The sequence below is a fragment of the Oryza brachyantha genome, chromosome 3 (assembly GCF_000231095.2).
Source record: "Oryza brachyantha chromosome 3, ObraRS2, whole genome shotgun sequence".
NCBI classification, from domain to species: domain Eukaryota; kingdom Viridiplantae; phylum Streptophyta; class Magnoliopsida; order Poales; family Poaceae; genus Oryza; species Oryza brachyantha.
Genome location: NC_023165.2, coordinates 6,318,917 through 6,340,429, shown reverse-complemented (window position 1 = coordinate 6,340,429; position 21,513 = coordinate 6,318,917). Strand labels below are relative to the sequence as shown.

Sequence of the window (21,513 nt, the reverse complement as noted above, 5' to 3'; positions counted from 1 at the left end):
GAGTAAAAATTGCAGGCATGTTACGCAAGAGCAGCTGCAAACGCACTGCAACGCAAAGAGAAAAAGGTACAAATTTTGACTCACCCCTGACAAAAATATCATGGCACTTCACTGGTCCCCTACAACTCCAACTTACACACACATCCTTTTCCTCTCCTTCCTTCCTTCCCTTTCTCTTTTCCAACCCTAACATGTGTAGTAGATAATTTTTGTACTGGATGGGTAGATAGAACACACTTAATCCTAGGAATAAACAAGTGCTAACCCAGGAATGAGCAGCTCAATTGTTTACAGAATTGTAGTTACTTTTTTGTTGCTCTTGGGATGGCCTTTTTCTTGGATGGTGGTGATGGTGCTGGTAGTGATGGTACTAAGAAAAAGAAAAGAAGAAAAGTTGAAGTGTATACCAGCATACCCTTGTGTTTCTTTTGTGCAGATACATCCTTTTCTTGTACCACTTCTGAGCACTGTCCTGCATCCCCTACCAGTAATTTACCAAACCTCTGCTTTCCATAATTAAACACCACAGTGGGGGTGCCACTTTAACTGAACACACCATCTCTCACACCCTGCCCTTCTCCTTCTCACTTTGTTTCTTTGTTTCTCTCATCTCCCTTTGGTGAGCACACGGGACAAATTGCGAGGAGAGCCATGGTGTGAATCGCTTGGTTCCTTGGATCTCTCTTCAGGTGTTAGGCTTGATGAACTGAGGTGCAGAATTCTGTACCTGCCTCTGGGTGCTTGCTTGAGGTAATTCAGCTTTCCCTGCTAACTAGATATCTTCCATATTCCTAGGTTATTCGTCTCTTGTTTTTTATGTTCTTGAATTATGGTGTTCTTCTTCTACTTCATGGCAGTTTTCTTGGTTTTTAGAGCAGTTCTCTATGCATTCTCAGTTGGGCTAGATGGAACTTGAGCAGAGTTTGAGGTCTCCTTAGTTTCATTCTTTGGGGTCTTGTTAGTCCAGTTAAGATCTTTTGAATATGTAGCTTTGATCATCTATTCAAGTCAGGAATTGTTTCTTTTATGTTAAACGATGCGGTGGTGAAGTTTCATATGAAACCTGTTGATGCTTTGGTTTCTGCGCTTAATAATAATGTTTTCCTGTTGGTAGTAAGTCTAAGCTACATCCTGTTTCTGACGAGATGCAGTAGCTCATAAGTTCGGTGATCTTTGTTATGTTTAATTATGTATATTTCTTACAATTAGCAAGCTCTCTGGTTCAAGCAATTAAGAAAATCAGTTGTTATTGAGTGGCATAACTGCACTTCTCCATCCTGAAGTGTTAACGATGTTTTAACCTATTTAATAGTGTAATGATTATGTCAAGATGACGCCTGTTTTATGTGAAAAATATGTTGGAAGTTCTCTTTATTAGGTTTCTCAATAATATTTATTATTCCTGAATTCTGCTTAGTTTTCAGCATTTACTGTTCTCAGCCGATGGTTTAGATCTCTAGAGAACACAATGATATACTTCTGAATGTGCTATTGAAAGGGGCCTGTAAATGAGCAACACCAGAGCTTCCATCTTTTCTGACAACTACTGAATGTGCTATTCTTGGCCTTTTCTATTAGATAAGGTTCCGTTTTAGAGATTCTCAAACCCAGAAAAGAGAGCATGCTTTTGATATGTTTATCCTTAAGTTTGGTATCAAAACTAGCATACTGCACACCAAAGGCCCAAGATGCCACTTTTCACTTCTTTGCACTCCACATTCTGCCCGGCACGTTTGTCATACCTACTCTTCAGCTCAATATTTTCAGGTGTTTTCTTTAACACTATTATCTTTAATTAGCATTCATGTGTCGTGCTCAATGGACAGTCTACATATTAATTTGGATAAACAAAGAGACATTCGTCTAATTTCAGCCAAGAAGTATCAGAGCATGTACAATAGGAAACTATAAGCCAACTATAAACATATTTTAAAGAGATAAGAGAGAAGAGAGAAGTGAGCTACTAATTTGCAGCCAGCTGCAGCGCATAACATGTGATAATATGTATTATAGCTAACTATTATATAAATTAGCTATTAGATTGACTACAGATGAATTGGAGTTAGTAACTTGCTCTCAGTTCAGGGCTCCATGGTCTTATCTACAAACTGTCTAACTGCAGACACTGTCCATCTCTAGTTATTCAGTTTGTCATGAACTCATGATCACCACCACACTGACAAGAAGAATACTGCATGTTATTCTATTCTTCTCCACTCAGCTGTGACATATATCCGCTATATTGGTGATACAGTCAATGAGTGCAGATGAGACTACTACAGACATTGCCCTGTCTTGTTCAGAGAATAATCTTGATTTCAGAGCATCTTGCCACTCACATCTCACATACTCCTACATAATGTTTGTTTGCTTGAGCTGAGAGCTGAGTTGTTCTGTCTGATTCTGGATGCAGCTGAGGCAGAAACCTGAGTGGTGAGAGTGGTTGGTGTTCTTGCGATCGTTCAGGCATGAAGAGCAGCAGCAAAGCGGCGTGCCAAGAACCGGCAGGCGAGGAGGTGTCCGAGATCAGCAGCCAGGCGGCGTCCAACAACGAGCCGTGCGACTCCTCCGGCAAGCTCAGCCTCGACCTGTCGCTCACCGTCGCCGCCGCAGCAGCAGCAGGGGCGGCCTCCGCGACCGAGTCGAGCACCACGGACAGCGGCGGGACGGGGCCGCCGGCGGCAGCGGCGCGCGAGCCTGCCCGGGTGTTCACGTGCAACTACTGCCAGAGGAAGTTCTTCAGCTCGCAGGCGCTGGGCGGCCACCAGAACGCGCACCGGCGGGAGCGCACGCTGGCCCGGCGCGCGGTGCGGCTCGACGCGTTCCCCTACGGCTACGCCGACGTGGCCTCGCTGCCGCTGTACGGCGCCGGCCTGTACCCCATCGGCATCCAGGCGCACGCGTCGGTGCACCACCCGGGCGTCGCGGTGCCGCCGGCGCCGGCGGGGCGCCCCGACCAGCTGAGGCCGTCGGCGCGCGCGCTTCTCGGCCCAATGCCGTTCGTCGTCCATGCAGGCGACGAGGAGGCCAGCTTCGGGTGGCCCGGCAGCTTCAGGCCTCCACCCACCAGCGCCACCATCCCGGCCACCACCCCAGCCGCCGCCAGCTCGGCCGTCAACTCCGGCTCCTACAACCTCGGCGGCAGCGTCGTCGTGCAGGCCGCCGACGACGAGCCCGACCTCACACTTAGACTCTAGCTGCTGTCTCATCAGTTAGCCTGGTGTAACATCTCTCAGGTTGCTCCCTGATCATCTCTTCCGTTTGAGTTAGATCGCTTGCCTATGCCCTCGCTCCTCCTCCTGCTGCTGCTTGACATCAACCCGGCTACTGCTGCTGGATTCGTATTGTTTTCATGCATGCGTGCAAAGTATTGTTTTTTTTGTACAGCTAGCCTCCTAGAGCTATCTTACGCTCCTAATATGAATTGTGCTTGTACCCTGCCCATGCATCTTACATTCTTTTCTCCATTGTTAAATCTTACTTCGTTTTGGTGACTGACTCCGCCGCCGATGCTACCTGTCGGTGGCGCCGCCGGCCGGCGCCGGCGAGCGGGGAGAGGTCGGCCGGTCGAGGTCGGGGACGTCGGTGTCAGGAGGGCAATGATGCCCTAACAGGAGTGGAGGTGCAAGTTGCAGGCATGGGCAACGTGGCCCCCCACAGCGGATACGATCAAACCGAAGAGAGAGCAACACAACCCAGCAGGCAAATCTAGGCTACGAGGGATTCCCACTAGAGGCAAACTGATAAGGTTCCCTGTCTGATTTTTTTGTTTGCCCCCCCCCCCCCCCCCCCCCCCCCCCCCCGCCTGCCTCATGTCCACTGTCCTGGAGTTAAAAGCACTAGAAGCATAAGCTACGTTGAAAAGTCTCATTGGGACCCAGGAAATCATACCAGACAGGACGAACTGCACTACGTTGAAAAGTCTCATTGGGACCCAGGAAATCATACCAGACAGGACGAACTGCACTACGTTGAAAAGTCTCATTGGGACCTAGGCTATCTGTATATGGTATCATGCAGCAGAATGTAAATGGCATGACCCAACAACTTCAGTCCGCATACTAGAGAGAGAGGGGGATATACTTGCAGTGACACACCAGATGTTTGCAAACTGAAAGCAATTAACTGAGATGGTGTCTAGTTATGTTACAGTATCTGCCAGCACGAGGTTAGGCCGCCTCCGCTTATAACAGCTTTTAACTGGTAACACAAATCACAGGATGAATACAACTCCTCGGAGAACATCCTAATGGCGTACAACTGATTTTCAGAGACATTCAGCAGCGGCAGATGACTTTGGAAAGCCTATACCCACATCTTCTTTGTGGCTTCCATCCGCTCGAGCAAGCCCTGGATGTCAGTCTGCATCCGCATTTTCATCTTGAGGTAGTCGTAGTGCGAATTCTCCAACATCTTGAGCTCCTCGAGCTTCTTCCTCCTCTTCTCCTCTGCCTCTTGAAAACATAGTTTTGCTAGCTTTGCAGCATACTCCTCCTCCAGCTTCTGAGTTCTGGAGCGGACAATCTGGCGGTAGCTGTCTACTTCCTTCCTGGCTTCATCAGCCAGCTTTTGGAAGAGTTTTGCTTCAGCTTCCTTGCACTTCACGATGGTTTCAAGGCTAGAGTCATCCTCCTTAGAAGCAGTGCTGAAATGGGGTTCAATAGAAAGTGGCTTTGGGCTGGGCTTAAGTGCATCGCTGTCAAGAATGGAAGTGGTGGTCTTGAAGTTGAATGAGGATTTCGGTGGAGTGATCGTTGGAGTTTGAAGAGACCGCACATCCGTAGATTGACTTGTCTGAGCTGCCAGTATACCTTTGGACTTGCTACCCGTAACAGAATAATCTGTAACTCCATCTGTGGAAGCAAAACGTTAGCTTGATCTAGAAGTAAATCGCATAGCACTATACTAAATGCAGTTCAACCAGTTCTATTTCAAATATTGAAATATGTTAGCATTTTTATGCATGGAGAAATTAGATGAATTGAATCATCTTATTTGATGAACCCTAGGGTATTTCAGCTTTACTTTCAACAGATTGTGAAGTTTGCTTCTTAAATCATGTCAAATGTTGTTATAACAATCAATCCAGTATGCCACTGATACAGGTCTACTGCAAACAGAAGTGTCTCAGTGTCTGATGTGTCTAGGGAATACTTTTAAACAACATTAGCGGGCATGATGACATGCAATGCAATTAGTCTGAATGAACAAACTGCATATGTGTTGTAGACTCTTTATATGGTGGGCTGCAGATGTGCAGCAACAATGCATATGGCAACAAAGGCAGCTTATATAAATAAATGGCCTTGCACTGCAAGCACCAAAGGCACAAATCATGATCGGTCTAATTAAGATATAAGTTACTTTAGCAATCTGTTTCACAGCACCAAAATTTATCTTATTTACTAAAACCTTGTTTGGGAGCTAACATTTGGTAAGGACCCTGGCCCAATCCTTGTTAGCCCAGTTCATTTTGGAAGGGCGGCCAAAACACACTAAGGTATGAGTTCCCAGACATGTGCTACCATGGATCCTCAAGACCATATCCAACCCATTCCATAACAGTATGACAATAAATGGAGGTAATTTCAGTACGCAATAAGATAAACAACTTTCTATACAATCAAACTTCTCACTCGTCAGTATAGGTGGCATAAAAATGTAGGCCATTTGGTCAGCAAATTGAGAGATTTAAGAAAATGTGGAGTCAAATGTCTTGAGCATAGGGGAGTGGATAACAAGACAAGTAGAAAAAAAGCTGAATATCAAACAATGAACATAACTGGCAGAACAGGCACATAGAAGGAAATAACTAAAGAAAACTAGCCGAGTACCCAGGCAGTTCATAATGCCAAACATCAAATAGACTAGCATGAAATTTATTCTCACCATCCAATTAAATATAAGCTATCAAAATTATAGATCTCGCAAATTATGTATATGAAGATCCTATATGAGAATAGGATAAATATGACATGATACAATGATATAATGCAAAGGAGTGACAAGAACTCACATTTAAAGAATTGTAAGATACTGTTTGTTGCATCCAAAGGAGAAATAATTTTCTTTGCAAGCAAGCTGAGGACTTCTTCAGCCTTGGCATGAAGCCCCTTGCCCTCAAAATCCTCACAAGCAGCAAAGATCTTCCTAACAAAATCCAGTTCTTTCATCAGAGTCTCAGCATTCCAGTTCTCTGCACAGCAATTGAACACCTCCTTGACAAATCCAAACATTTCAGAAGAATGGCTGCAAGCAAGGCATTGGAACTGCATCTCAGTCGTCCCAATCGTTCCTTTCAGTGTTGGCCCTGGCCTGATCAAATTCCTCTCCAGCGCACATGCAACATGACACCAGTGTCCACAGACATCACACCCAACCCAGGTGCAGGTATTTGCAGCACAGTCAAATTTGTAGCATACTGAACATGTGCATGCGCTGCAGAACCCTTTCTTGGCAGAGCAAATTTTGCAATCGCAGTCATCCACTGGCAGCATGCTCTTACAGTTCAGGTTGCGGCACCGTGTCAAGAGGAACATTTCTACAAGCTCGCTGCTTGGCACCCTGCCCTTACCGGTGACAAACGTGGCGATTCCAGTCTTGATGGCCACCAGGATCTCAAGCTGTGTCCTGTTCGCCCGCCCCAGTGTCTCAGTGGTCAGGTCTGACCGGCGCTCTAGCTTCCGCTGAAGGCTTGCTAGCTCGTCCCTCTTCTCCGGAGAGTCAATCATACTCCGCACTGCCTCCCGCAGCAACTCCAGCCGTTCGCTGGGGAAATCCTGAAGCACATGCGCCATAGCTGCCACAGAGTCCGACACAATATCTCGCAGGATCTTGTCAGGGCGCGACGCATGAAGCCCACCGCGACCACCGTCGAAGCTGCCACCTGCGCTGGCCGCCGCCGCGGCGGCTGCCATCCTCGCAGGGAGCTCTGTGGGGAAGAACGACGAGGTGCCTTCCTTCAGCGGCGGCGTGGCGAAGGCGACGCTGCCGTCCCCCATGGGGCGAAAATTGAATCGGCTGTGTACGGAGCCGTTGGTGCCTTCACCCGCGGCGTAGATGTCGGTGGAGTTGTGCGTGAGGGAGCAGCTAGGGTTGTGCGAGAAGATCGAGTAGGAGTACGACATGTCGTCCGAGTTGATGCTATGGGTGCGCGCCGTCGTCGCGCTGTAGGTCCTCCTCGGGGCCGCCGGAGCAGCGGCGGCCGCTGCCCGTAGATCCCCATCGGTCGCAGGGACGGGCTGGAGGAGCGAGGCGAGCGGCGCCTGCGGCTGCGCCGACGGCGGAGCGGGGCCGTCGGAGTTAAGGGACAGCGAGAGCTGGAGGGAGTCGAGGCGAGGCTTCTTACCACCGACGACGGAGGAGTCGTCGCCGGGTGGATCCCCGCGCTTGGGGGCGGAGAGGTGGAGGAAGTCGCGCTCGACGCAGTGCTTGGCATCGTCGCCGGCGGCGGCGGCGGCGGTGGCGGGAGCAGGGTTAGGCGGCGAGGATGGGCCCGCACCGGCACCTGCGCCGGCGGAGGCGAGCGTCGGCTTCTCGCAGAGGTAGCTGCTGAGGGTGAGCTCGCGGTTGGGGAAGGGCGGGTCGGCGCCGGAGGCCGGCGCCCCGGGGTTGGCCTCCTTGGATCCGTCGGAGTCGCCGAACATGGCTGCGGGATCCGCGCCGGATTCAGGGGATTCTCCGGCCGGGGTAGGAGGAGCAGCAGCAGAGGTGGGTGGGAGCGGTCGGAGGGAGGGCGCTCGGTTTCGTTGACTTACGCACCCCGGCACGCGGAAATGGGTGCGGAGGTGGAGAGGAAACGGCCCGCGATTGGGAAGCTGCCATTTTTATTCGACTCCTTTAATTAATTTGTTCTTTGGCTCGTTGCGGGGAATCGACGAGACGAGCAGAGCCGAGGGGAAGGAGGCATGCCGCGTTTCGCTTCGGTTTGGCAAGCGACTCGTGAGTCGTGAGCACGATGTAACCCACAGGATACGCGGGTGAAAAGGTCAAAATGGCTCGAAAACCGCATGTGATCTGTGCAACGACAACGAGCAGCAACTCACCTCGGCTGCGGCTGCGGCTGCGGCTGCGGCTTGCTCGCGTTGGGTGCATGAGGACGCGGCAGCAATAAGCGTTTTGGTGGGGGAAAAGACGGAAAGTTTGCGGGGTTGTTAGATTATCTGTTCTTTTGGCCGTGCGAGGGATTTGCTGTCGTGTCATCTATGGATTAGTATTACGGAGTAATAAGCTATATTATGTGCGTAAGTGCGGTGACGAGGCAAGGTCTACTACGAGATATGCTATGCCGCGCAAAAGACGCGAGTGACAGGCACTAGCACAAATGCTCGGCGCGTCGACCGGTACAGGCCACTCGTAGATCGACGAAATGCGGTATAATCCGTGAGAACAGCGAGAGAAACTCCTACCTGGCTGGTTACTTGTACACGTATATACGTTATTAGGATCAGAAAAGGACATTTCGATACCATGGCGGCGGCAGCACTGCAGCAGCGTGCATCTGTTGATCTGCCTTTCTAATGGGGTGATTGTGGGGTGTTTTTAGAAAAAAAAAAGTCAAATGACATATTTGTTAAAAAAATAATTTTTGAACAAAAATTCCATATACTATTTGTAAAAGAAATTTAATTTATGAACAATAATTATATATATATATTCTTAGTTATCTAAAAGTTAATGCTAAAAAATAAACTTGATAAAAAAACCTTAAAATCAACTTCACATTTAATGATAAAAATTCAAATTTTAACTTATAAACATAAACATAAGCCAAAAAAGGACCTTGGTACATATTAATGGGCTTCTATGTATATGTTTCATACATGGTTAAACGGTATATTCTAATATTAAAAGATTGTAGTGGTAGTGATGAGTCCGTCACCATCGCCTTCATCATCGACATGTAAAATATATGTGAATGTTCTACTTGCTATTTGTGTAGCTATACAATTTCTTATTTTTCCAAGTATGATATTTTGTTTTTTCTATGAAAGTTTTAATGTGCTTTTTAATCACAGTATAAACATATGTTATTTTGTTTCAACAAATTAAAAATATTTTTTGATAAGATTTAATTTTGTTATTTTCAATAACATGTTGCATCACATGGGTATTTAGCTAATTTTATAAAAGTTTCTACGTTAGAAGTTTATCATCACATATTTAAAGTATATTTTAACTTTGTAATAATTAATTTTATTGTTATGGCATGAAATAGTTATCATAAAATTAGATAATCTTTCGTCTTTCGCTATAAATGTACATGTGCATGGTAAAATGTGCATACGACTGATGATGGACTGTGCAAGACCATAAAGAAAAGAAACGGTCAGATGATAGACTGTACATGCCCATGGATAAAAGAGACATGGGCCCATAGACAAAAGAAACAAATTTCCTAAAGAAACCGTTTTTTTTCTGGTATTTTGAAATGGTGTTTTCTGTGTGACGTGTGATGAGAAGTAGGATGAATGACTGTTTTCAACAAACAAAAGATATTCATCCAACAAAAGAATGCAGCCCAACCGCTCGACGAAACAAGCTGCTGGTCTTTTGGGCTCTTGGCTCTCAGCCTCTCACCATGGTAATGGGCCAAGCTCAGCAGAGCTGCCACGAGAAAATTAGCCAATCCATCGTCTTTCCCAGGTAAAGGGTAAAGCCCGTCCACAGTCCACATGTGGCCTAACAACCGAGAGGGCCTATTGGGATTGGTCCCGGTAGATCAAAAATTGTCGAAACTACTGGGCCAGTCGGTGAACTGGCACGTGCACGGCCGTATTTCCGCGTGTTCCTTCAGGTGCTTTCCTATCTCTCTGTCTCTAATTCGGTATGCCATTTGCTTGTATAAATACATGCTTGATGGATGCTTCATACAGATATCATACTAGTAACGTTCATCTGCTGTAAGGACTACTATTAGGTCTTATAGGCATTCATGGGTTGAACCCTACCATGTTGAGTGTTGACGATAAAGCGTAGGATTCCTCCAAACCAAAAAAAAAAAGGAAGGAAAAAAAGTTGCATGCAAATTCTAGCCCGTGAATAAGACCGGATAGTGGCAACCGCTAGCGAACAAGACCGGAACGAAGCACTGGTCCAAAAAGGAGAAGTGGGCACGAGGAAAAAGGCACACGCCGAGAGCTCCAACTAGACGAACAACGCAAGAGAAGAGAGGAGAAGAGAAGAAAGCAAAGGAGAGAAAAGGCAAGAACAAACGCCTCGGAGACGGTGACCGGGGGACGGGTTTGGCCATGGCCATGGCTGGCCACCACCAAGGCAGGCGGCAGCCAGCCACAAGCCAGTTCATCGTCGCGGCTGGGCTGGCTGCTCCGGGATCGAAGCCATGGTGGTCCAAAAGGAGAAGCGAGCAAGGATTACTCATCGTACACCACTGTCAGCCTATCCTCTCCTCGTCCCTCGTTCTGTCCGGTGCCCGTCGTCCCTTTTCACGGCCGTTTTTTTGGTGCGTGTGGCCACCGATGAGTGGACTTTTTTCGCTCGCTGACAGACGATCGACACTGCATTCACTCTGCTGACACGGCGATTATCAAGGCTAACAACACGTTTCACTGGTGAGGGGTGACTACTGCTACAGTGCCGTGGACACTAGTAGCTGCTGACAGCCCGACATTTTTCGTCGCCTGTGTTCGCCCGTCGTTCGCGCCAACGGCAAATTGGCGGGTGTCCAAATATAACTACTATTATATTTTTAGATTTTTGTATTCTTTGATTGCTCATGTTATTTGAAAAAAATTTATAAAGAAATTAGACGCACATAGAATAATATTTATGTTTTATTATTTAATAATAATAAAATATTGGTTATAGTCTTAATCAAATATTAAACATAAATAATAAAAATATACTTATTGTAAGATACTACCTCCGTCCCATAATAACTTTATTTTTTATTTTTTCGTGTTCAACATTTGACCATTCGTCTTATTTGAAAAATTTATATAAAAACTTAAAAAAATTAGTCACGCATAAAGTACTGTTCGTGTTTTATCATCTGGTAAGAATAAAAATATTAATTAAAAATATTCTAAATAAGATGAAGAGTTAAAATATTGTATCAAAAAACTAAAAAATACTCTTATTTCGGGGAGATTAATACGGTAGTAGGTACTCAATGTTTAGTGGAGTACTCCGTATCTGCTTCGTAGACTGACGTGACAGTGATAGTATAGTAATGCTACGTTGGTTGCATGCTTGATAGTTGATACTCTAGGATACCTGGGCAACGCAGCCGCATCTGAACGTCTCTTTGGACTGGACCAGATGTCTGTACGGCTACTGGGCGACACATGAGCATGGATGGAATGCCGCCGAATACAGGTATCTTCCTTGTCGATGATTGTACTGGAGACCAGGTTGTGGCGTTGTGCTGATCGATCAGTCCAAAGTCTACACACACCACCGTACCAAGAAACGGGAGTCATGTGAACTTGTGAGTTGTGACTCTGATGAGCATTGGTTGGACAAGGCGTATAAAGCTGTGAACTTGTGTGTTGTATACTACAGCTCTAATTTATCTATAGCAATATAATAGTCAATTCATACCATGGTTACCTATAAAATATTAATACATGTCCTCACATGTCATACACACACTGTGTCTTAGAATCCGTGTGCAGCTGGCTACAAATTAGTAAACCATCTCTCTTCTCTCTCACCTCTATCTCTTTAAAATATGCTTATTGCTATTGTACCTGCTCTAAGGCCCTAGTGAGATACGGAGTACTGTGCCAAGTACAGTAGTCAGATGTATAACCACAATTCATGGTTCTCTCTACCCAAAATATAGCTATAAGCACATCTTATTTAATTTTCCCATCTATTCTCTCATGTGAAGCGATCATTTAGTTTCATCCTGTGAAAAACTCTATACATGTTTATATACTGGAGTAATCTTTCATTTTGGCTTAACATTTGCAGCTATACACTCATAATGTAGTATAGTGCAATCACTGTGAGTTCAACTCCCAATAAAGGGCTATGATCAATTTGCTCATCCATGTCCTCCCCTGGCTCTCCATTCACATCCCCAGCACATGAAAAAGGTAGCTACCTTTCCAATCCATTAAACTGGCCACATTAACCAGCCAGCGAGAGCAGAGCAAAGGAACAGGGAGAGCGCGACACCGAGCACTCGACACAGAAGCAGGGCAGGGCGGGACGCCATGGCTCGCCGTTCCTTGCTACTGATACCAGCAATCTTGGCCGCCGTCCTCTTGGCGGCGCCGTTGCAACCGCGCGCTGCCGCGTACGCAGCCACGGTGGACAGTCTCCTCCCCCCGGCGGCGGCGGCGGCGGCGGCGCTCTCCTTCGAGGAGGGATACACCCAGCTGTTCGGCGACTCGAACCTCATGCTCCACGGCGGCGGGAAGCGGGTGCACATCGCACTCGACGAGAGGACAGGTATGCTTCCCCCCGCGGCAGATCGGTGCCTTGCTGCGTTCATGTCGTCTGCGTCTCACCGTGCCCCCCTCGCTCCGTCCCAGGCGCAGGATTCGCCTCGCGCGGCGCGTACCACCACGGGTTCTTCAGCGCCAGCATCAAGCTCCCCGCCGACTACGCCGCCGGCGTCGTCGTCGCCTTCTACGTAAGCACCACTACCACGCTACCAACGTTGTCGCGCGCGATGGATGCATGGATTGTGACGACGACGACGACGACATTGGCATTCGTGTGGCTGCAGATGTCGAACGGGGACGTGTACGAGAGGACGCACGACGAGCTGGACTTCGAGTTCCTGGGGAACGTGAGGGGCAGGGAGTGGAGGGTGCAGACCAACGTGTACGGCAATGGCAGCACGGCGGCCGGCCGGGAGGAGAGATACGGCCTCTGGTTCGACCCCACGCAGGACTTCCACCGCTACGCCATCCTCTGGAGCCACGACAGAATCACGTAAGACATTACCAATGCTCACCTCGCTCCTTCCTGTCACTGTAAGTCTCTAGCTCGCGGTCTATAATTACCACACTTGCCTACGTTTCACAAATGTTGATGTAGTTTCGAAGTAAATACGTTACTAGCTCAAGCCTCAACTAAGCCTGCACAATATTCTGTGCTGGCTGAATACGAAAATGTTTGTTAATTCACTTTTGCTATTGATTAAACGTTTGATTTTTTGTTTTTATGTCAAACACGCGCGCAATGCATGGGTCTGGGGGAGGGTGCGTATGAGATTTTTAACTTGCATGCATGTCTTCAGATTATCATCCAACATTAGCAACCAGATTTGATTGATGAAATTAAAATTTTCAAATATTTGATCACTAGGCAGACCCGCCACAGTGTCAGTCTTGTAATTTTTCATTGTGTTAAACTAGGACCCCTCCGTTCCAAAATATAAATATTTACATGATTTAAATCTTACGCTAGGATATAAATATTTTTGATACTATTAACTATTGATCCCACCGGTCGCTTTTTATTTTAAATTCTTTATATTTTATTCTCACCTATCATCTCACTCGTCAATCGTATCAATTCCTTGTTCATAAAGAGCACCCTAATATTTTCTTCTTAATCCTAATCTTTGTTAAATAACCTAAAATGCTTATGCTTCCAAAACGTATTAGTGCTTAACAATGTTGTGTTTGTCGTTTGTTGGGCTAGACTGATTGAGTGATTGTGTTCTTTCTATTACGGTGTGTAGTTATGTGCCTCAACAAGTTAATATCCACCATCACTATTACTACCTCTTGGTCCTTTTTGTATGCTTCCAACTTCCATCCTCCCTTCTTTTTCTTTATTTTCTGGTTGCCATGGGCCATGATTGGGAGATATCAGTTTGCTCTTCCTTTACAGCCTATAGATTCCTTGGCTGTTTACACTTTAATAATAAGTACTGAGGCCCTAAAAGGCCAAAACTGAGATGGCCATTGTCATAATATGTTTTTCCGATTTAGCTAGCTGGTTCAGATTCCACATATTGTACGAACTATTAATTATGTAACCAAATTGCTGCAAATTACAGATACAACTGCCAAAAAATTTTAAAGAAAACCGATGCATCTTGTACTGCTACATGCATGTTCGTGTGAAAAAAAAGTTGGCATCTCATGTGGTGCGTTTGCTTTTACAGTTTCCACTGAACCTGAACATTGATCATACCATGTGCATGATAACTCTCTGATCCTTCCACCGAGATCCCCGTGCCAACCTTTTCTTGCATATAATTGCATTTGTGTGTGTGTGCCTGCTTTCTCCGCTAGCCTGCATAATTTTCTGTAGTTATGTGACCGTCACAGGTTGAATTCTCTGTATCTGTCGCATGATGAAGATAGAAAATGTCAGCACCATGAGAGACTTTTTATCGTTTGTTTCAAAAACTGCACCCCACTTTCCTCCGTGTTTTTCTCCATGAAATCTGCATTTATTAGATTCGTGGGTCTCGTCGCTTATCGGTCATCGACAACGACATCTTTCTTTTCGCAAAACCGAAATTCAGTAGCCAGTATACATATCTTAGGTGGTGATTAGATTAAGAAAATTTTTTGGTGGTGATTAGATTAAGAAAATTTTTTAAGAAGTGGTCACGTCAAATATTTGACCAGATGTCGGAAGGGGTTTTCGGACACGAATGAAAAAAACGAATTTCACGGCTAGCCTAGAAACTGCGAGACGAATCTTTTGAGCCTAATTAATCCGTCATTAGCACATGTTGGTTACTGTAGTACTTATGGCTAATCATGGGCTAATTCGGCTCAAAAGATTCGTCTCAAGATTTCTTCCATAACTATGCAATTAGTTTTTTTGATTCATCTATGTTTAATGCTTTATTTAGGTGTCCAAAAATTCGATGTGATGTTTTTAGAAAAAAAATTGGGGAACTAAACAAGGCCTTAGTGGCTGTTTGGATACAGAGACTTTTTAGTCTCTTGTCACATCGGATGTTTGGATGTTAATTAGGAGTATTAAATATAAACTGATAACAAAACTAATTGCATAAATAAATGCTATTTCATTAGACAATTTTTTAAGCCTAATTAATCCTGGATTAGCAAATGTTTACTGTAGTATCACATTCGCTAATCATGAATTAATTAGGTTCAATAGATTTGTCTCGTGAAATAGTCTGCAGTATGAGATGGGTTTTATTAATAGTCTATATTTAATACTTCTAATTAGTGTCCAAATATTCGATGTGACAGGGACAGTCCCTGGGATCCAAACACCCCCTTAAGGCCTTGTTTACTTGCCAAAATTTGTTGGTAAAAGGATTACGTTGAACGTTTGACTGGATGTCATAATGGTTTTTCGGACACGAATGAAAAAAATAAATTTTAGATTCCGCATGGAAACCACGAGACGGATATTTTGAGTCTAATTAATCCGTCATTAGCACATGTTGGTTACTGTAGCACTTATAGCTAATCATGTTATAATTAGGCTCAAAAGATTCGTCTCACGATTTTACCCACAACTGTGTAATTAGTTTTAATGTTCATATATATTTAATGTTTTATTTAGGTGTTCAAAGATTCGATGTGATGTTTTTAAGAAAAGTTTTTGGGAAAACAGACCCTAAGTCTGAACTTCCGAAGGTTTTCACTGCTAGTATTCCCTTCGATCTATGTTATAAGATTTTCTAGTTTTATCTATATTCATGGATTAATATATAAATAAATTTATGTAAGCACATTATGTCTTATAATATGAAACGGGGAGAGTAATATATACAGTAACCTATTGGCTTGAGAGTTCAAAAGTTCAGAGCAGCATGAGATACAAGGTTCGCATGCATGTCTCTGTTACAATGGGAGTTTTTTTCCTATCCTTAAAAAGATATCATGAGATATTACTGATTTCTACGTGAACTTACCAAATTTTACCTCATGGTATGTACTAAAAATAATAAAATTGCTCTTACAATGAACATGTCAATTGCTAAGACAAGTTACTGATTTACTTACCTTCTTGTTCGTTGAACTGAACACCTGCATAATTGCACTGACAGTCCTGTCCATTTTTTCAGATTCTACGTGGACGAGACACCGATCAGGGAGGTGGTGAGGACGACGTCCATGGGGGCGCAGTTCCCGTCCAAGCCCATGTCGCTGTACGCCACCATCTGGGACGGCTCGAGCTGGGCCACCTCGGGGGGGCGGTACAAGGTGAACTACAAGTACGCGCCCTACGTCGCCGAGTTCACCGACCTCGGGCTCCACGGCTGCCCCGCGGCGGCGGACGGCTCCCCGGCGCAGCCGTGCGAGGCCACGATGCCGCCCGGGCAGCGGTCGGCGATGGAGCGGTTCCGGGCGAGGTACATGACGTACGGGTACTGCTACGACCGCGTCAGGTACCCCGCGCCGCTGCCGGAGTGCGGCGTCGGCGCCGAGGCGGAGGCGTTCCTCCCGTCCGGCGAGGCGAGGTCGACGGCGGACCGGCGCGGCAGCAGGCACGGCAAGCGCCGCCGGCGCACCGGCGGCGGCGCGGATTCCGCACTCTGAGCGACTCGACTCCGCGCGTGCGTGCGTGCTCGACCTGTACCTTGCGGTGTGTGATGATCCTCGATTCGTTTTCTCATTCTCTGACGCTGTGTAGAGCTCACCTCGCCGTTGGTCATGGCGTTCGCATCGCACATCACGTGCCTGCCAACTCCCGCCAAATCCGCATCATGGCCGCTCCTCTCGTAACTTCCGCACCATCTTCTGCCTTGTCCGGCGCTCGGAGAGGGTGTGAAAAACTCGTCACGGCGAGCATGATGAATTGGCAACCCGGCCCATGTACGACGTGCTGCCACCATGCGGCGCAGTGCGTGCGTTCGGCCCCTGTTCCTGATGGGCTCATTTACAGTCTCGATCGAGCGTGCACAAGGCCACAAGGGTTTCCTGTTATCATGAACGATGCATCATAATGCAAACAACGGTATAAACAGACGGAGATTTGCTTCGGTCCAATAAAAAGTAACTCGAGATATCAGTACCTTAGATACCAAATTATTTCTGATCATTGGATCTAAGGGTGTACATCCTACTTAGCTAGATCCAATGATGAAAAACGATTTGTTACCTCAAGATACAAACAGATCGGAGTAGTTGAAAGCTGATGCTGGTCTAACTGGGACTGTTGATCAAAACTACTTTACTCCCGGGCAGGTTTTATTGATCATCACAAAATGAGATTTTTTTTCCCTTTAAGGATGAAAAAGATAGAGAAATAAACAACCGATCCTGGTACAAGGCCCCCGCTCATGTGAGCTCTTCTTCATTAGCCTTCATAGGAATAACATAATCATGATCAAAATTAAAACAGAACAGATTGTAGACGAGAAAACCAATGTCGTTTATCTATTCTATATAGCTTCGCCTTTTCATTTTAGAGGACTTAGCTAACTCTTATTCCAATGCGGTAATCCTATTGGTTTACTGAACGAGTATGGGTAGACCGATACTCCGGAAGTGTTGTTATTAATCTCACAAAACCTCATCATCATAAGATCCATATATCCCCGTTATCTTAAAGTATACCTCATTGAGCGCATATATGTAAAAATGTTGCTTAGAGAAACTTTCGTGGTTAAATATGTAAATAAATAAATAATTTTTTAAGAGAACTGACTGTTTTTTGATCCCTTATATATGGATTTGGACCAAGTTTACGTTCTTAGCTATGAAAATGTTTACATCCAGTATCCTGTCTTTTAAATTTGCTTATTTTTGTGTCCCTAGGTCAAACAGAGGTGGTTTATGATGTCATGGCGCAATATGAAGTTAGTAATTTAAAATAAACAATAGGATCAAGGAGAGAAAGACGAAAAGAAACCAAGGTTGACACGTATTCCCTTTGTCTCAAGAAAAATGCCATTTTTGTGAACCTAAACACACATGTTCGCTCCTAGAAGTCAATTCTTTTTTAGGACGGCGCGTAGGTTTTAGTATTCTTCATTATTTTACAGTTATTCACTGTGGATCGATATTGTCGAGTAATGAAAGTCGGACTATATTATTCATGAGATTTAGGGTTATCTAATGCAAAGAGTAGTCGTACAAATACAATTAGAAAGAACTTGCCATAAAAATTTATATTGGTTAAACCCACAAAGAGGGTAATAGCCATATTCTAGCTTATATGGACTATAAATAACAAAACTCACATTAAATAAAAATATATGAAGAGTGTCTACCTAGCCTAGCAACTAATTATAAGAAGATAAAATTGTAGTCCGCGACCGTAGTCGATAGTTAAATTATATCTCTTGATAACTTGGCTTGATGTGGATTATATTGTCTATGTCCTTAGACTTTAATATATCATCATCTTTATTCCTTGGAGGCCTTGTCGTATACAGGATATGATAGTCTCGTTCGTATTTAGATTAGATTTTGTAAAGCTCTCATTATCTAAGGTAGTTTCTATCCTTATCTGTGTACATAATCATATCTAGCACCGTATTTTGTATTATATTTAGTATATACTCCCTCCGTTTCATAATGTAAGACTTATCCTTGTTTAGATTCATATGGATGCTAATAAATCTAGACATATATATAAATTATATATATTCATCAATTGATGAATTTAATCAAGGCTAGAAAGTCTTATAATATGAAACGGAGGTAGTAGTATTTTTGGTGTCTATTGATTGGCTTGCTGATGATGTTATCCCTCTTCACCCGAGTTAACCATGTATAGATGTCTTTAGGAGTATAATTCGGGTGACCAAGAACATAATTTTGGGAGTTAGAAATCCTTAGAAACAAGAAAGGGTTCAAGGAAAAACAAGTTTAATAGTTGAGAGATTGCACCTGGGCTTTTTTTTTAAATAAGACAAATGGTTAAGCATTAATTATAGAAAGTAATGAAACTTCACTTTCTATGAAACTGTGGTAACGCACAATCATGTAAAGACCTAAATAATCTGGTAAAAAAAAACATGCGCAAGCCTTCAGTTCATGGGAAAAGAGCTTGTAAATAGCTGTGATTAACACGGAGCAAAGCATCTGCTAGCAGTTTGGCGTCCCATCAGTTATGCGTGATTTTTGGCTATTACACTATGCTTCAGCAGTGCCGTAGATTGCATCTTTGACATCCGTTGCCCCTGGAAACTGGAAAGTATATAGTACTGGAGTAGAACAAACTATTACGGCCTTGTTTTTCTCGATTTATCTAACCCATATTTTCTTATTTTTTACCTATATGTTTTTCGAACTGCTAAATGATATGTTTTTTTATAATTTTATACATAAAAGTCGATTTAAAAAGATCACATCACTCTATTTCTAAAAATTTCTTATAGCTATTAATTAATTAATTATATATTAATACCACCGGCCTTAAGTTGTACTACAGCGGTGGGGCGGTTGCGGTTGGACCTGTGCTTCTTCACTGGCGCCGTTTGTCGTTTGACCTGACCAAAACGGGAACACCGATCGGAATTCCCAAGCGACGGCCGACGGGTAGGCATGTACTACGGGTACGTGGATCACGACGGGCAGGTTTGGTTCTGTTCACCGTACTATTCCGTAAAAAAAAACGATTTCTCGATTTTATAAGTCGAGTGTATCACCATTCGTTTTATTTAAAAAGTTTATTAAAAAATTAAAAAAAATCAGTCATATGTAAAGTACTATTTATGTTTTATCATATAGTAACATAAAAATTTTTAAATAAAACGAAGAGTCAAAAAATTATATAAAAACACATCGTTTATTTTGGGACGGAGGTTGTACGGGCGTAGCAGGTCTTTTTCTGAGACGTTTCCATCCGTCCAGTGCGAGTACGTGTTCTAGGGTCCGCAAAAACTTTTCGTAAAAACATCACATCGAATCTTTGGACATCTAAATGAAGCATTAAATATACATGAATACTAAAACTAATTACACAGCTATGTGGGAAATCGTGAGACAAATCTTTTTAAGTCTAATTAGAACGTGATTAGCCATAAGTGCTATAGTAACCAACATATACTAATGAGTAATGACGGATTAATTAGACTTAAAAGATACGTCTCGTGGTTTTCAGGTAAAATCTGAATTTTATTTTATAATTAGAGTACATTTAATACTTTAAATGAATGTCAAAAACTTGATTTAATGTTTTTGCAAAACTATACAAGCCCTGAATCGTTCTGAAAACGACCACATCTTCTGAAACGTTCACGACAACGGGCAACCTGACGGCCATGACCAATTGGCCCCCGTCTTGCACTGCAGAACTCGCGGTCACTTGATAGATTGCTTCGATGAAAAAAACCGGGTTACAAATAAAAAAAGCACTCCATCCGCTCTAAAGAAAGACTTTTATTTTAGCCTGTCTCATACCAGTACGAAAATATAGTGCACAGTACATTTTAAAATCCAATATATATGTTCACCACCCTTTCAAACTCTAATATAGTATTATAGCTGTCCAGCCTGTCCTATAATATTAGGCAGGATTTTGTCATTCAAATTTATCGAACAATATAAAAGATTTTATAATCATAAGGCAATACTTTATTTTCAATTGATAAGCTTTTATACCTAACATCAATCAACTTTGTATTATTTTATTTCTTTATTTTTTTTAATGAGAGCCCCGAAGACTGGCCCGACGTCTTTCACTAAAAGCACAAAGCCATTAGAGTACTGAAGAAAAACTCGCTCCAACGAGAAGTCGAACTCAGGACCTTAGGTGCTATTAATGCCTTTGTAACCATCAGGCTACAAGCCATTTCGCTTGTACTATTTTATTTCTTCATCTATGGGTCTCCATCATTTTTCTTTTGAAAGGAAAAGCGAAATTGTGTAGTTGCAAAAGAAAAAAATTATGAGTAAACTTTGTATATACATGTTCGTATCGATATAAAAACAATGGATGAAAAATAAACTATGTTAAATAATCTTCAAAAATGAATTCAAATTTAAGTTTTAAACTTCAAATTTTAGCTTATAAGTATAGACATAAGTGAAAAGATGATTTCTCATCTTTTTGGACTTACTACCGACACTTCCTTAGTTTTTGAAAAAAAAAAGACATAACACATTGTATTGCAGGACATGATTATCACCAAACCCTAATATAACCGCTTAAAAATATAAGCTTTTTTTGATAAATAAGTAAGCTACACATAAAGTTTTTGTGATAGACGACTGTGCTCCTTTTCCCGGTAAAGACGAGAGATTATCTATTTTTATAGCTATTTAATAATATAAATAATAAAATTAATAACTATAATTAAAATTCAACTTTATTTTTATCGAATGCACGTAAAAACCTAAAAAATGGAAAAAAAAACTGGACAAAAAAAAACAAGGTACTAGCTGGTACACGAAACCGTTCCATGCATCGTCAACAAAGCAAGAAACCTACGCGGTTTCCACGGCCAAAGCAACGTGCTCGATCGAGGCAGTGGCAGGTCGACCAGTCATCCCACCTGTCTGCCAGACTCTTGCCACTACCTTGATGACTCTCGCTTGTCAAGGCTTCGTGCATCCACGCGCCACCATGACCGTTGAACTAAGCTAAATAATAACTACTCCCACCGTGGAGTCCTAGGTTTGATGGCTGTTTCGGGCTATC

The 21,513-nt window shown here is 43.7% G+C and overlaps 3 protein-coding genes across 4 annotated transcripts; 2 read left to right on the top strand and 1 right to left on the bottom strand.

Annotated features, from left to right (window-relative positions):
* Positions 1 to 194: 194 nt before the first annotated feature.
* LOC121053777 (zinc finger protein 4-like) lies at positions 195 to 3,442 on the top strand. Of its 2 annotated transcripts, none has more exons than XM_040521526.1 (2): positions 195 to 750; positions 2,414 to 3,442. In XM_040521526.1, the coding sequence occupies exon 2, from the start codon at positions 2,469 to 2,471 to the stop codon at positions 3,195 to 3,197; it is 729 nt and encodes a 242-aa protein (XP_040377460.1). In that variant the 5' UTR covers positions 195 to 750; positions 2,414 to 2,468; the 3' UTR covers positions 3,198 to 3,442. The 2 variants fall into 2 exon arrangements, with proteins under 2 accessions (XP_040377460.1, XP_040377461.1); XM_040521527.1 differs by lacking the exon at positions 195 to 750 and adding an exon at positions 1,270 to 1,767.
* A 659-nt stretch (positions 3,443 to 4,101) lies between these two features.
* On the bottom strand, positions 4,102 to 7,840 carry LOC102720497 (protein TITANIA). Its single transcript, XM_006649642.3, has 2 exons — positions 6,017 to 7,840; positions 4,102 to 4,853 (listed from the first exon to the last, which is right to left on the bottom strand). Exons 1-2 carry the CDS (start codon positions 7,644 to 7,646, stop codon positions 4,306 to 4,308), a joined length of 2,178 nt encoding a protein of 725 aa, XP_006649705.2. The 5' UTR covers positions 7,647 to 7,840; the 3' UTR covers positions 4,102 to 4,305.
* A 4,261-nt stretch (positions 7,841 to 12,101) lies between these two features.
* LOC102716670 (probable xyloglucan endotransglucosylase/hydrolase protein 27) lies at positions 12,102 to 16,609 on the top strand. The gene is made up of 4 exons (XM_006651144.3): positions 12,102 to 12,420; positions 12,504 to 12,604; positions 12,701 to 12,909; positions 15,986 to 16,609. Exons 1-4 carry the CDS (start codon positions 12,183 to 12,185, stop codon positions 16,458 to 16,460), a joined length of 1,023 nt encoding a protein of 340 aa, XP_006651207.2. The 5' UTR covers positions 12,102 to 12,182; the 3' UTR covers positions 16,461 to 16,609.
* The last annotated feature ends 4,904 nt before the right edge of the window (positions 16,610 to 21,513 follow it).

Bases quoted from the DNA above. Each gene is read 5' to 3' on its own strand.
- LOC102720497 (XM_006649642.3), bottom strand. From the start codon at position 7,646: ATGTTCGGCGACTCCGACGGATCCAAGGAGGCCAACCCCGGGGCGCCG. The intron at 4,854-6,016 runs GTGAGTTCTTGT...TTGCTTCCACAG, and splicing joins TATCTTACAATTCTTTAAAT to ATGGAGTTACAGATTATTCT.
- LOC102716670 (XM_006651144.3), top strand. From the start codon at position 12,183: ATGGCTCGCCGTTCCTTGCTACTGATACCAGCAATCTTGGCCGCCGTC. The intron at 12,421-12,503 runs GTATGCTTCCCC...GCTCCGTCCCAG, and splicing joins CGCACTCGACGAGAGGACAG to GCGCAGGATTCGCCTCGCGC. The intron at 12,910-15,985 runs GTAAGACATTAC...CCATTTTTTCAG, and splicing joins TGGAGCCACGACAGAATCAC to ATTCTACGTGGACGAGACAC.
- LOC121053777 (XM_040521526.1), top strand. From the start codon at position 2,469: ATGAAGAGCAGCAGCAAAGCGGCGTGCCAAGAACCGGCAGGCGAGGAG.